Source organism: Dromiciops gliroides, chromosome 2 (genome assembly GCF_019393635.1).
Source record: "Dromiciops gliroides isolate mDroGli1 chromosome 2, mDroGli1.pri, whole genome shotgun sequence".
Taxonomy (NCBI): Eukaryota; Metazoa; Chordata; class Mammalia; order Microbiotheria; family Microbiotheriidae; genus Dromiciops; species Dromiciops gliroides.
The window spans coordinates 298,450,418-298,466,598 of NC_057862.1; the positions used below are offsets into that span (position 1 = coordinate 298,450,418).

Genomic DNA, 16,181 nt, shown 5'->3' on the forward strand with positions numbered 1-16,181 from the left:
GCTATGTAAGCCTCTTGCGGCCCATCTAATTTTTTTTCATTGCTACCTTTACAAGAAACATGCACTCAACACCGCCCCCCCAACCTACCAAAACACAACAAGGAAGCAATTCTAATTCTGACATGTACACACAGATGTTTAACAGCACTCAGGAAGTGTAAAGTTCAATTCACCATATTCTCTTATTTTGTAGCTCTGAGACTATAACAACAGAGGTTATCTAATACAACTTCTGAGGCCCAGAAATGTAGGGAGATGTGGTTAGACATGTTGGAAAGAGAGAAAAAGAGAGAGAGAGAGAGAGAGAGAGAGAGGCTGAATTAAAGGATATATTCACAGTTGTACCTTCTAGGGTAATGACTAGGAGGAGATAAGGATTGAAGACTTTTGAGTGCCTTTTCAGGATGAGACTGGAATAGCATCGAACCTGTTTCTGTCTTACCAGTTGCACTCTATATCTATCTTCATAAAAGGTTTATATCTTTGAAAATTCTTTGATCGTTCATTCATCAAATATTTATTTAAGTACCTACTAGGTGTGCAACCCAGTGCTTGGCCCTGGGGTTACATATATACATATTGCATATGAATTATGCTCATCTCCATGTTTTATTTCCTTTTTTTATTAAATGATCAAATCATAGGAAAACAAGGGTCACTCTTTGTTGATACCCAGAGCCATGGTGTTAATTAAAAATAAGAAAGTTGAAAGAGATGAAGTGATGGCTTCATGATGAAGGTAAAGGGTTGTGTATATTTAAGGAGTTGAGTATGTCTGGTCTGCATAGCTCTGAGATTTTAGCAACAAAGAAGGCAGATGAGGCATCCTCCCTCCCTTCTCCAAGAAAAGAGGAAAAAAAAAAGGCAGATGAATTGAAGGGCTAGGGCTTGTCTGGGAAGGAGGTACCCAGGACCTGTCTTATTTTAAGGTAACACTCAACTTTTTTTTTTTTTCACATAGGAAATTGCCAAAATGGATGTCATCAGCTGCTAATTAGATGTATTTTAACTACAGGATCATTTTACCAACTAATACTGTTATTATGTGCTTCAATGTGAATCCTTAGTGGAGCTATTAAGATAGAAAAGTGTGAACTTATCAGACATTTAGTGAAGGATCCTGGGTTGGTATAAGTACTTTTCTAGGATTGAAAGAAAAATTTACAACTTCTGTTCCCCCCCCCACCCCCCAGGAGAATAAATCTCTTGAATCAACTCTATAAACCCTTTAGGGCCTGGTCATCCTGGGTATTTCCATTCTCTTCCTCCCCCTCCAGACAGTCTAAACTTACTATGATGCAACATCTTTGCTTGTTTGCAGTTTTCTTGCCTTTACAGACCTAGGAGGAGCTAAAGCATCAAGCGACCCTAGGGCTAGGGCTAAGTGCTGGCCTGATCATTCATTTTCTCTGCCCTCAGAAAAGTTTTATTTCCAAAGTATTTTGTATTTCATTTCTAGGCTGTTCTCTACAGTCTGGATGAAAGCTGCTAGTATCTACATTCTGTAACTGGGGACAGACTGAATTTTCAATGCCAAGCTAGTAGTGGCCAGTTAGATGGATAGTAGAGTGAGAAGTAAGGATTGAGATTCAAAGCTTTGCACTCGTCCATCTGTCCATCTATCCATCCATCCATCCATCCATCATCTATCTATCTAGCTATCATCATCTAGCTATCCTCCACCAGGAGCCAGGGCCTACCGTTTCCTTTCTCCAACCCAGGGAAATAGCCTTTATTTATTTCCCATTAGGGAAAAGGGGAAAAAAAAAGAAGAAAAGAAATGCTTCCTACATGTGAGCCGTACATTTTATCTCATGGTATCCTTCAAACACCTCCCCCCCCCCACCCATCCTCACCTCTGTTTTAGTGCATGGTATTTTTATCATCTTTAAAACAAAGTGGCTGGCAAAATATTTAACGGATTAGAAAGAAATGTTTTTATTTTCTCGAATTTGAAATGGGTTATCTGCCTATCTTGTTTATGAAATTTTGTTCAGTTTTTCCCTGCACAGACTGTGACTCTCAAATCTTCCCCAGCCCCATTTCCATATTTCTGCGTGCTTGTTCTTTGTTAATCACTTGGCAAGCGCTTATTTGAATATTAAAAATTTCTTTAATCATCAAAGGCAGGAGCACAGCTTCATGAATATTCATATTTCTTCTCCTCAGACTGGATTCTAGTTCATTACCCTGCAGTAAAGCCAAACAGTCATCAATCCCGCTCATTACAGCCTCTGGCGTTTTGATTGGCTGCCTGCTGCTGGTAGCTTTCCCCTTTTTTTTTTTCCCCTATGAGCTGTCGTGTACCTGCCAACAACAAAAAAAATATCAACAATGCAAGAATAAATTTCTCTGGTTGAAAAACAACTTTGCAAACTTGTCAAATAGTCCTCATTGCTCCCCCCCTAAAAAAAAAAAATCTAAATAAATAAATAAATAAATAAGAGAGAAACTTGAGCTTTAGAGATGAATATTTGTCAAGAGAGTTGACGTAAGTTTCATTTGCATAATGACTTTGTACTTCTGCATTAATAAAATTTGCATATGAAGCCATGTTAATTACTCCTGATCATGCTTTTTGCATTCATGCATAGTAATTTTCTCCGACTTGTGAGAATTAATGTCTTGGCATGGGGGGAGGGGGCTGAGAGGACTGTCAAGTTTCAGTACCAGGGTCCCTTGCTTACTCTTTTTCTCCCTCACAGCGTCTCTTTCCCTGATCTCGGACTCATTTATGCAATATCAGTAGGAATCCTCAGTTTTAAATATGTATCAATTTAAAGACAACCCATGGCAAGGAAGATATATAGTACATATAAAATGTATGTAAGAGCTATATTTTTGAAAAAGTATGAACTCTACATCACACCCTTTTCACTCCTGCCTCTCTCAATCTCCTCCTCCCATCCCCATCATCTTCGTCCTCCCCACCCCCTAACCGCCCCCCTCCAGACTCTCTAGATGAGAAAACATGATCTGGGAAGACAGACGATAATTCAGTGGCAAAAACTTGAACATTGAGCTATGGGAAATTATTGTGTTGAGTTTTCCCAAATCCTATCAAGCAATTGTCTGTTATGTGTGTTTCAGTGTATGTGTATCCATGCTCGCATCTGTGGATGTGGGACTGAATGAATGAATTGTATATACCTGTCTGTAACATCGTGCTAAGAAGGGAGACAGGCCACTTTTCATTTTCGAAACAGGTGAATTTCTTTTAAAAATGAATTCTTACACTCTCCCATTTTCAAGTTCAACTGTTGTTGCATGTGTTAGTTGCCCTGATGCTTAAATAGGATGCAAAGAATGGAATAAAAATGAATGGAGGAGAAATAAAACCAAGCAGAGGAAAGAAATACAAATGCCAGATTAAAATGGAATCTTGAGTCCCTATATACTGTACTGTTACTGTATCTGGCAGAGATTTGTGATGTCCCATAAGAAAACCAGAACAGGCTCTCAGATACAGTGGGAGGAACTGATAGAGAATACACAGAATTCCAAAATTTATTTGAAACCACTGTTTATTTTTTGCACCATTAGCCATAATGCTATTTAAAATTAATTTTGTATATACATGTCCTAATGTGTTAATATTTAGATGTATTTGACAAGAAAAGCACTAGCTTCTCAGGTCCGGTCTACAGGTTGACGTGTCCTTTGGCACAACTAGCATGGAGATTCAGAATGAAGGCAAAAATCCCTCTTCTTATCTCATGGTGGTTTGAAATCAAATTCTTTTTCTTGTTCACTGTGTATGTAGGGGAATACAATGATCCAGCGATTCTCCTCCAGTAAGTAACTAGTCTCTTTGGATGTTGTCACAACTAACATCATGGAGAATGGTCCTTACCTCTCTGCAGGGGAACTAGACTGGCTAGTTAGGAGTTCTGGGCTCTCCTTCCTGTCCTGGTACTATCATGCTTGGTGATCTTGGGTGAGGGATTTAACCTTTTTGAGACTCAATTTCCTTATCAATAACATGGAGTGTGACTATATGATCTCTAAGCTTCCTTCCAGTCTTTTCATTTTGTGATTCTGTGATTCTAAGGCCCCATAACTTCCAGCTCCAACATTCCATGTATGGTTCTTCCAAGGCCACACCTCCATGCCTAATTGTTCAGTGATTCTCTGGGGCTTGATGCCTTGTCCAGATGAGTGTGCACCCAGATCAGAAGGGGAGCACTTTCTTTGGATTTGTATCCCAGCACCTAGCACAACGCCAGGCACACAGTAGACATTTTTTTTTTCGGTAAGGCAATTGGGGTTAAGTGACTTGCCTAGGGTCACACAGCTAGTAAGTGTTAAGTGTCTGAGGTCAAATTTGAACTCAGGTACTCCTGACTCCAGGGCCGGTGCTTTATCCACTGCACCACCTAGCTGCCCCACACAGTAGACATTTAATAAGTGTTTGCTGATCGATTGATTAATCCTTCTCATTTCAAATGGGAGAACAGGAACTTTGGTGAAATAACCAATTAATATTGGAATAAAGTTGGGAAATGATCTCGTTTTTTAGAAGATATAGCTGTTTCACTGAAATCTAACACAAGTCCTGGGAAGTGCAAACTAGTCTGGCAATAGAATACCATACACAAAGCACTTATTTTAAAAAGTGTTGTTTTTAGTATCATTATTACAGGTGATATCTGTTTTAGCCTGTGTCAGAGACCAGAATAATCTCTTGTCATTTCAAAAATGAAAAAGGAAAGATTTAATTTATTTCTAACCTCAATGCCCACTTGCCTCTAGTAATTCCCTTCTTGATGGAAACCAATTTTTAGTTCACTTTGCATTTGTGAAAATTGTCCACCAAGGTTGGAGATGGTTCAGTAATTATTGATTTTTTCAGTTATTAGCAGTGATCAGAGGGGCAGCTAGGTGGCACAGTGGATAAAGCAGTGGCCCTGGATTCAGGAGGACCTGAGTTCAAATGTGGCCTCAGACACTTGACACTTACTAGCTGTGTGACCCTGGGCAAGTCACTTAACCCTCATTGCCACACCAAAAACAACAAAAAAAAACAGTGATCAGACATGGTGACAAAGAAAGCCATCACCTGCCCTATAAATGGATGGTGGTGCTGGTACCCAGAGAGGGGAAGGAATTGAAGCTCGGGTTGCTGGCTCTTCTGGGGCTAAGCATTGTAGGGATAGCCAATCCCCTTCATTTGGTTTTGTGGGCATTTTCTGCCTTCCCTGGGCTCAGGCCTAGCTTTCACTTTCAGATCTGGATCTATGTTGTTTTTTTTTTTGCTCCTTCAGACTCTGCAGGGCTTGGCTACTGTTCAGCAGGCCCCTCCCAAATTCTGACAGCTTTCCTGGCAACACCCACCCTGCCCACAGCCCAAACCCTATCTATCCCCTTCCTAGCACACTGGATGAGCCCCTGTGGGTGATGCAATAATCTCAGATATTAAGGCCTCCAGCTCCTCAGAACTCCTTAAATCCAGGAGATTTGTTTGTCAGGCACTCAACTAGGAAATCTTCATTGAGCACCTACTGTGTGCATGAGTGAAGGTAACCAAGCACTCAAAAGACCTTGTAGTCTTTAGGAGGATTTGGGTTCAGAAGTGTCATCTTGAACCTTTCTGGACCTTGGTCCTCACATGTAGAATGAGAGGCTTGACCTAAGGAAGACTTTAAGATCTCTCCCAGGGCTACCATTCCACAGCTTCTATAAAGGGCCTTAGATGTATGAAACACTATAAGCTATAATCGAGTATTGGAGAAACAATACTACACAGGGCCAGATTTGTAGTCAGAGAACCTGGGGCCATGGAGTGAATCACTAAATTTGTTTGGGCTATTGGGAGTTGGACTGCATGACCCTTAAGGTCCCTTCCAGTTCTATATCTTTGATTCTGTGATCATGATTAAGTGCGTTTACATGTGAGATCATGTGATTACATGTGTGATTACATGTGAGATTTCATGTGAGATCATGTGATTACAAGTGCTATGTCTGTTCAGAGGAGAGTGAATTGTAGAGGTCAGGGCAGCCTTCCTGGAGGAGGTTACACATGGGGCAAAGCTTTGTAGTTTGGGCTGAGGTCCACTTTTCTCTTGGCCCAAAGTCAGGTTGTTGTTGGCCAAGTACACCCTGTACAGGACAGTTCTTTGGATAAAACCTGGTGACTCGGGGGTGGTGGTGGTAGAAGGGAGGAACCGCCACAGCATTTTTTTTATCTTCGTGCGCACCTGAAAGGCCCCAGAACATTACTCATTCTTACCTAAGTTATGATGCCAAACAAGTTCCCTTTTGGCAAGGCATACAGGATGGAAGAAACAACAATGGGCCGAGTTTCAGAAGACCTGGGTTCAAGGTCCAGTTCTGCTTCTAGTCTTTGTACCATTCTGGGTCTCACTTTGTTTAGAAAAAGTGGGGGTTGGACTAAATTATTTCTCAAGGCTCTTTCCAACTATAACATGTTGTGACATTTTAGGGCTCTTCCAGCTGTAACATTCTATAGTTATAGGAACCTAAGGGTTCATTCCAGCTCCAACAGTTTATTTCTCTTATGATTCTAGAAGGGCACCCCCAGGGTACCATTTACTAGAGAGTCAGTGTGGTATATTGGAAAGAGGCCTAGGTTGCTATCTGAGCTATGATATTTACTCCCTATGTGATCCTGGGCCAGTTACCTGGCCTTCTTGCGACTCAGTTTCCTCATCTGTAAAATGAGGGTACTGGACTAGGTGACCTCCTGATTACCTTTCAGTTCTAAGTCTATAATCTGGTGATCCTCTGAGCTACATGACCTGTCAATAAGGCCCCAAGTCTTCATGTTCACCACAGTCTCTAGTTACCAGACTTCACGGCAGCTGGTCTGGGTCGAGTTTGGTGGCACTCACCAACTCCCACAGTGTGCTCCTAGAGAGGAGCTAAGAGCCAGGCTAACATTTCGGGAAACATCTGATTTCTGTTTGCCTGGCACAGGGTGGTGCCCCAAATGTAATGTGGGTACTATGTCAGGGACAGTGATCTCTACCTGTTTGTGTAGTGAGATCACAAAGTTGCAAGTTGTCCCAGGAGCCACAAAGAGACATCTTCTCTTTAAAAAGTGGGCCTTGGCCAAATAGTCCTTGTTCTTGCTACTCCCTTCCCCCACCCCAGTCCTCCCCTGGCCCACACTTCCATGATGCTATGGAGCACAAGTAGTTCCTTACAGAGGGAATTTAGACTCTTCACTTGTGGTTTTGGCAAAAGCTTCACACAAATGTTTTGCCCTGGTGGTCTCTTAGCCATTTAAGATAAATGACAAAATCAAATGCAGTCTTTGCAAAGCGGAGCAAATGTTGGATGTCAGGCCACGGATAAGACATCATCCATTTGTTCCCCACACGTAGCTGTCAACTTAACACACGGTTCCAGTTCTTTGGAATGATGGCTTTTGAGAGGGAGAGGCTGCGTTGACCAACACTGTTTGGTCAGAAGGGAGGGTTTTGCTGATTTTGCAGGAGCTGGGATTTGGAGGTGGTGTGGACACGATTCTTAGGCAGTACTGTGAATTTCTTCATCTGTGTGACTCTGGGTCTGCTTATTCACTGACTTTGTGGAGATGAGAAGAGGGAACTGTGGAGTGTCCACCCCTGAGGCTACGGCACAGGTGGATGGTAAAGGAGTTGAGACTTTGGGGCTCTTAGAAGAGGAGACCTTGCCAATCTTTTTAAAGGTTTACTCAGCAAAGCCAAGCCCATAAAATGGGGCATGCAAAATGCACGGCCAGAGCCAAACACAATGGGCCACAGAGGCTCGATTCTGGGCAGTTGGGTTTTGGCACCTCTGGGGAGCCTGTCAAATGGTAAGGGCTTCCATTTTCTCCATGCGGGTACACGAGGTCTGCTTTTGGTGGCAGCCCTGACTAAGGAACGCCAGCCAGCCAGCCCAGTTTGGTGTCAGTTAAAGGCATTAACACAGCCATAAGATGTTAATTCCCTTCAGATTTGGCCTTTCCAAATCTTCCTGATAGTTCCAGTTTCCAACAGCACCTTCTCAGCTCTCACCATTTATAACTAGCTTCCTTGGTCCCTCTTTTTCATATAACCCTACCCCTCCCAATCCTATCACCTCTCAGGCCCTTCTTCAACAGAATGCTTCTGATTTTAGCTCTGTCACTAAATAGCTGTATGACTTGAACAGGTCACTTCCTCTCTAGGCCTGTTTCCTTATACTTTCTAGCTCTAAAATCTCCTGAACTTCTGTCCCAGATTCCCTCAAGGGCCACCGGGGCTGCTCCCCCTTTTCTCTTCCCCCTACCCACCGGCCTCTGCAGAAATGCATTCATTTCCTCAGGGTAGGTGTGCCCATTTCTGCCAACCCCTTTCCCATACCCCAATCCCAGTCCATGCAAAACCTAGGTCCCCGACTGACCAGTCTTTTTTTTCCTATTGTTTTTTTCTCCAGGGCCTTCCAGGCCTGCCAAGCTGCCGGCAGCTCCCATAACTGCCTCCTCCCACCCTCACACATCTGTGATTACGCCACCTCTCCGCACCCTGGCCTCTCTCCCACACTGCTTTAGCCTGCCCTGCTGTGCTGGCCATTCAGTCTCAGTTGGTGGGACTCAGGCTGAGAGTCAGACTGAGACTTCAGGCACATTTGGATGCCATTGTCAGTTGTCAGGTAATAGAACAAACATTTTTTTCTGGTGGGGGCGGGTGGGAAGAGGGTGGAGTTGGGGGTGGGGAGGTGGACAGTGGCACTCTTACTCAGACCTCCGCAAATGATGCCAAACTTACAGTGAGAAGATATGCAGACTTCTCTGCGTGTGCTAGGGGAAGGGTGGAGCCAGGAATTGGTGAAGCACCTTCAGAATTCTTTGCTGGAGCCAGGGGAAGCCATCGAAGCTGGTTTTTGACACTCCCCTCCCCGATGCTGACAGACATCACTCATGCCCACCCTGGGGTACCCATGCCTGAGAAGTCTCCCACAAAAGGATATCCTAGGGTCTCTCTCAGCTTTCGTGTTCCATTTAGTTTCAGCATTTATGGAGCACCTACTACACGCAAGACATTCTATTGGATTGTTTTTATAACCAGAGTTCTTCTTTTTGTCCATCCAATTTTAATCTCACACCACCACCAACTTCAGCCTTTCTCCCCCTAGTCTTCAGTGTCATTGGCATGAAAGGTTATCTTTGAGTTTCTTTTTGAACATCATTCCAGACCTTCAAATGCTATTTGCTATCTGTGTGACCTTGGGTAAGCCATTCTCCCACATCCTACACTCATTTTACTTACCTGTAAAATGAGGTAGGTTAAACTAGATGATCTCTGGGGTTGCTTTTAGCATTGGCCTTCTATGAATAAATGAGTTGAAAGTCCTTGTTTTCTTTTGTAGAATGTATAACACATTTGCTTTGGGCAGAGGTCCCAAAGTTTCTTGTAAGAAAGGTGACATAGGAAGGAAATAACTAGACCAAAAGGTGGCTGGAGATATTTATTAGGTCATACAGTATGTGTGGCATCTCCCCAGTTGGCCATTAGTGGAAATCAGCCCATATTCTGAAAGCAGATCAGCTGTGTATCCCAGATCTGGGAGCAACACACAAGAATAAGATATAAATGAACTTCTCCTCATAAGCAGACCGCTTTGCTGTGGAACCCGTATCTTTGTGACAGGGTTTGAAATGGATGCAGCTCCATCAAGGAGCTAAGGGGTGGACACTGTCACTTACCCACTTAGTATCTCTTTGCCTTTTGACAGTGCAAGCACAGAACTGGGTAGGAGAGACCTGAGAGAAAGGACAAGAAAGCTTTCTCCTTCCATTTCCCATTCAGTGAGTTTTAGAAATGACTGATGATTATCAATGAACCTCTCTCTCCTCCACCTCCAGAGAATGTCACATTGTGAAGGAGTTGTAGGTGCATTTGGAAAGAAAAGATCTAGATTTGAATCTCAGCTTTCTCCTTTTATGGCCTTGTTGCAGTGGGAAGTGAATGGTAGATTCTAAGTCAGAGGGCTATTTGCCATTTATTATGTGACTCTGGGCAAGTCATTTAATTCTTCCAGGCCTCAGTTTCTTCATCTGTATGAACAAGACTAAATGACTACTAAGGACCCTTCCAGTTGTGAATCTTAACAACCAAATGAAGAGAATATAGGACTTGGAGTCAGGAAGAGCTGAGTTCAAATTCTGCCGTAGATAGTTGCTAGCTGTGTGATTCTGACTTCATTCAGCCTCAGTTTTCTCATCTGTGAAATGGAGGTAATAGTAGCACTATCCCAGAGTTGTGAGGATCAAATGAATGAATATATGTAAAAGGGCTTAGCAAACCTTAAAATGCTATACAAATGCTAGCTATTAGTAGTAGTAGTAGTAGTAGTAGTAGTAGTAGTAGTAGTAGTAGTAGTAGTATTTCCTTGGGCCTCAATTTTTTCAAATATGAAATGAGGGTGTTGGACTGGGTGGTTTCTAAATTCTCTTTTAGCTGTAAACAATTCTATGAGCCCATGAATAAAAAATATCAACAGGTGAAGACTTCTTTCTTTATGTACATCTTTCCTCCCTCCCTCCCTCCATCTCTTCCTTCCTTCCTTCCTTCCTTCCTTCCTTCCTTCCTTCCTTCCTTCTTTCCTTCCTTTTTTCTTCCTTTCTTTCCTCATTTTCCAACACCATATCACAAGCTGCATGCTTGCCACAATGAATGGAAATAATTTAGAACTTACCCAGCATTTCACTGGAAGATAGAACTTCCAGATTTCTGAGGCACTTGTAAGGGAGTTCTGTAGGCTCTGACCCCTGTTTGTAGGAGCTTTGGAACAGAGCACCTTTCTAGTTATTTATTTATTTTCTGGCTAGAGAAACAACCCCATCAGAGTCCTGATTTTTCTTTCTGTTCTGACATCCTGGTATGATAAACAGTGGATGAAGAAAAGGAGAAAGTAAACACTAAAAATAGTCAAGGAAGGAAAGAGTCAGTCTTTAAAGAGAATGCTAGTAATGACTCACATTTATGTAGTGATTTGAGGTTGACATAGACTGGCAACAGTCCTGTGAAGGTGCGGCCATCATTAGCCCCATTTTACAGATAAGAAAGCTAATTATCAGAGATTTTTGGAGACTTGCTTATTGATCATATAGCCAGTAAGAGCTGGCATCAGTTCTGAAGTCTCTTCTTACCCATTAGATTCTAAGCTCCTTGAGGACAGGGACTGTCTTTTGCCTCCCCCCCTTTTTTGCATCCCTTTGTTTAACATGTTGCCTGGCACATAGCAGGCAGTTAAGAAATGTTGATTGATTGACCCTTAAGTCCAGAATTCTTCCCACGACAGCCTGCTGCTTCAGCTCAGTGTGATTTGTGGTGTAGGTGCATTCGTTTTTAACTTTCTGGTTTTGTGTACTCAGTTTGGGGAATGCTCTGTTCACTAAGTGGGCAATACCAGCTTTGTGGGGGAGATAGATCTGTTATCATGGCTTCCTATAATTATTGCTGCCGTCTATGGTACTTAGAGAATAGACTGTATCAAAGCACACTCTAACTGTTTATGACAGGAGTTGGTCAAGTTCTGCTTGAAAGGAACATGATCTCCCCTTGGAAAGAAGGCTTGCATATACTTAACCTCGTGTTGTCTTCCATCTTTGTATGAAAGCAGACAGCCTGCTGTTGGGGAGCAACAGAGCCTAGCATCCGGCCTGTACTTCTGCTCTTTTTAGAACTCGCACCCCACCCGGAGCCAGCCAGTGTCGACATTACCCAACTGATGTGGTTTTTGTTTGGGAGTTTTACTCAATTCGCATCAGAAAAGACCTTAGTTCATTTTCACCGACTGGCTTATTATGCCTTCTTGTTTCCTTCTCAGCCAGGTTTGAGGTTTCTCAGAAAGCTGCTCCCTTTTAATGCAAGGCTGCCAAACAGTTACCCTGCCTAACTGTGGGTGTTGGGGCAGGGGCAGGGTAAGAATCCTGGATTTAAGGCAGAGGTCTTGTGTTCAAAGAATGACTGTTCCTTAACTAGCTTTGTAAACCTTAAAGGCCTAAAGAAGCATCTGCTGTTATGGTTGGCTCTGCAACTGTGGCCAAATCACTTCATTTCTTGGGGCCTCACTTTTCACATCTGGAAGAAGAAATGGTTGGACCAGATGATCCCTAACTCTACCTTTAGCTCCTATGGACTTCCTGGTGCTGTGTAGCTTCTCTGATATTATTAATATTTAAGGCTTGATAAATGTTATTAGTTACCTTGTGTGCCATCCTACCGTGGCCCTGAGAGCTGAGCAAGTAAAGTTAGCCACAGTCTTGGAGGCTTTTGCCTCTTCTGCTTCCCAGGATGGGAAATTGTCATAATCATGGTAAGGAAGCACCTAGGATGCGGCTGCTATGAGCTTTATTGGACCACTGCCTTTCCTCCTCATTTCTGTTTTTAATTGATTGCCGGGCTGCTTCAATAGTTTAGTATAATTAGCTTTCCTCCCTCCTTTTGTTTTCCTTTAAGTCAGCCTGGGACAGAGTGCTGCTGGGCTATATTTTTTTGATCAATTTAAATACCTGAAAATATTCTATTCCAGTGGTTTTTGTCCCTTTGTGATTTCTGTCACTTGAATTGGGCTGTTTGCTTAAGTGTTTTTAGTGCCTGTGTAATTAGTAGTTGGAATAGAGTCATTAAATTTCTAGTAACCCCTGTTCAGGATATGCAGTCTGGTGTAAAAAGGGAAGGGGGCCACCGTATTTGCATCCTTCGCCCCTTTTCTTATCAGGATGCATTGAACCTCTCTCTTCAAATTAATATAGAAAACCCGAGTGTAAAAAATGCTTCACATAGGTTAATTGCATACCCATGAAATGTAAGCAGTTATTTATAGAAGGGTATGATTTTATGGGAGAAAGCAACATAGGTGTGTGTGTGTGTGTGTGTGTGTGTGTGTGCGCGTGTGTGCGTGTGTGCATGTGTGTTCATTTAGTCTCGCTTTAGAGCATTTTCTCAATCCCCCAACACTCACTGTGCAACCTTCGTATGGTGAAAGGGGATTTTACCCTCTGAAATATTTCATTCTAAACTGATATTTCTGCCTGGTACATGGCAGGATGTAAAAAAACAATTGGAACTTGAATTGATTCTCTTTCCTCAGGGACCAAATTTCGCCACAAAGGAATGTGGAGGGGCAGTAGTAGAGAGAGTGGGAGTCCTCACTTTACTGCCAATACTCACTGTAACCCAGGCAGGTTGCTTGACCTCTTCTGGGTTTGTGTTTCCTCATCTATAAAATTGTAGATAATAGGATCATAGATTTAGAAGTAGCCTTAGACATAATCTAATCCAGTAAGTTTGTTTTACAGATGAGGAAATGGAGGTTTAGGTTAAGTGACTTGCTCAAGATCACCGAGGTTCTGAGTAGCAGAACCAGGACTGGTTGGATGAAATTACCTCGGAGACCCTTTTGCAGCTCAGATTTCTAGTCTGTGTTCTCTGATTTGAGAGTCACTTTCAGCTCTGACGTTCTGTGTACAGTGAATTTCTGACTCTGAAGGCCTTGTAAGACTCCTGTTATTCTATGTCCCGTTATCCTTTCCAGCTCTGACATTTTATATTCTATGATTTTTTAGGCTCCTTCGTCCTCTGACAGTATTATATGTTCTGGGATTCTTAGGTCCTTTCCAGCCCTAACAGTCTTTTCCAGCTCCAACATTCTAAGTTCCTTGTTTTTAACATTTTACATTTTCAATATCCCTCTCAGCTTTAAAAATTTTAACTCATGTCCATTCTCAGTATGGGTGGTTTACAATATACAATATAATATACAAGAAATATATGTTACTATGCATGACACAAATAGTGCTATATGGAAAGATTTCTTATTGAATCTATGATGCATATGTTTAGAGGAACCTCTGAAGCTTTTTGTATGTCCGGTTGTTAGGAGATAGAAAAGAAATTGTGAAACTTCATTGCATTTTTAAAATCAGCAAATGGTCATCAGCCAGAGTGATTAATAGATAGGGCTGTGAACTTCAAGGTCTAACACAAGAACACACAGGATCCTAGCTCTAGCAAGCAGACGTGTTTGCATTTAATAGAGGGAGCCAGTTTTAGTCATTAGTATATACTAAAATCACAGAGCAATCTTGTAAAGTTAAATTCAATTTACTTTTCTACTGAAATTGTGCTTACTGTATTATTTAACTAGTCTGGGGTTTCTTGGCATGAGTTGAAGCAACAATAAAGATAAAAGAATACCTGTAAGTAAATAGTAGGGTTTAACAGTAGAATATAGTTTTTTCCTCCTTCAATTATATCCCAGTGTTCATTTTGTGTTGGTTTTATAACCAGAGCCATCCAATGGGAAGCAGCGGATTAGACCACCCTTGATGTGAAAGCTTGATGCAATTAATACAGTCTGTCTCAAAAGCGGCATTATTTCAGAAAGTTCTGTGTTAATGATATGGTATGTGTTTCGCACATTTCATGCTAGAAGTGAGCTGTAGTTTCATTCTGGACTGGGTTTGATTAACACTAGAGGATCAATGGAAAGCAAAACGGGGATGTGAGTGGAGATTGCAAACTCATCCAGCCCCCATCACCTCACTCATCAAGTCCCTGGACAATGCCTCGTCTTTGCTTTTCTCTGAGGCAGATGTCAGATCCACCCAGATTGGGCTTTAGATCCTCCTTTGAGTCATAGGGATAGGGGGGATAGAGGGGGGAAGAAAATATGTGTATGTTTAAAGACAAAAGAAATACATCAGCATTGAGATCATGGTTAATTATTTTCTTTTTTGCATCTTGCAAAATAATTTTTGTTGAAAGATCTCTCTATCGAAACAGATTCTTTGAAAATATAATATTTCATTAATTCATTTGAGAAATATTTCCTGACTGCCTACTGTGTATAAGACCTTTGTATCCATATCGTGGGATATGCACAAATGAAGGAGGTGGTAGTCCCTGCTATCAAAGAGTGTACACTCTGGCAGGGGAGAGAAAGCCCCAAACCCAAGTATAAGGGAAAATTTGGAAGTGAACTAAGAGAAGTGAAGAATGCTGGAGGTGTTCAAGAGAAGGATAAACCTCTTCTGGCTTAGGAAAGAGTAAAGGAGGCAAAGGAGGAACATGTATTTCAGAGAATGCTTCGTAAAGCAGGTGGCATTGAAGCTGGCCCTTAATAGTTTTCTCATGTTTACTTACTCAATGAATAGAAGGGTGTGTGTGTATACACACATACACACACACATATACACACATACATATGTGTATTTACAGAATACTAGAAATCTACCATATGTATGTATATACATATATAAAAAGTACTTAAACTATATATGTGTGTATGTATAGTACTAATAAAACAATACATCTATATATACACATGTGCGTGTATATATATATACATGTATATGTAGATATATATATATATATATCTCCACCTTTCTATTAAGTAAGCAAATTTAGAAAACCATTAAGGTTCAATTTAAATGCCACCTCCTTTATAAAGCTTTCCCAGATAGGTAGGTAGATAGATAGATAGATGGATAGATAGATAGATAGATAGATAGATAGATAGATAGATAGATAGATAGATAGATAGATAGATAGATGATAGACAAATAGATATAGCTATATATGGATTTTTATGCACACATATGTTCTATTAATTAAGTAAATGCTAGAAAACTATTAAGGCCCAGCTTAAAATGATACATGCACACACACACACACACACACACACACACACATCTATTTAATACTATGCCCAAAGCTGCCTGATCAAGGATGCCTCAAGAAGCAACAGATTTATTATTCAAAAATGATTGAGCATAGATCAATTCCAATCAGCTAACATGAGCACAATGGTAGTTGAAGGAGGAGATAAAGGTCCTTGTACTTATGAGGTTCACAATCACTAGCATACAACTAGGTACCCCACACAGAATTAAATGTTAATACAAAATTATACACAATAAATAGCAAGCAACCAATATGTATTCATTAAGTGCATATCCTGTGTCAGGCACTATGATGAGTTCTGGGGATACCAGGCCCCCCTAAAAAAAGTCACTGTCTTCAAGGAGCTTATGTTCTTTTTTTTTTTCTTTTTCTTTTTTTCTTTCTTTTTTTTGCAGGGCAATAAGGGTTAAGTGACTTGCCCAGGGTCACACAGCTACTAAGTGTCAAGTGTCTGAGGTCGAATTTGAACTCAGGACCTCCTGAATCCAGGGCCGGTGCTTTATCCACTGCGCCACCTAG

The 16,181-nt window shown here is 41.5% G+C and overlaps 1 protein-coding gene across 5 annotated transcripts in view; it reads left to right on the plus strand.

Moving 5' to 3' along the window:
• Positions 1-16,181, plus strand: part of BCL11B (BAF chromatin remodeling complex subunit BCL11B) — a 148,046-nt gene that overhangs the window by 43,064 nt on the left and 88,801 nt on the right. For 2 of the 5 annotated variants that reach the window (XM_043985041.1, XM_043985042.1), the window contains exon 3: positions 8,407-8,622. The exons of the other annotated variants lie outside the window; for them this stretch is intronic. In XM_043985041.1, the coding sequence (XP_043840976.1) occupies positions 8,407-8,622 (216 nt within the window). The remainder of the gene's footprint in view (positions 1-8,406; positions 8,623-16,181) is intronic. 5 annotated transcript variants of the gene reach the window in all.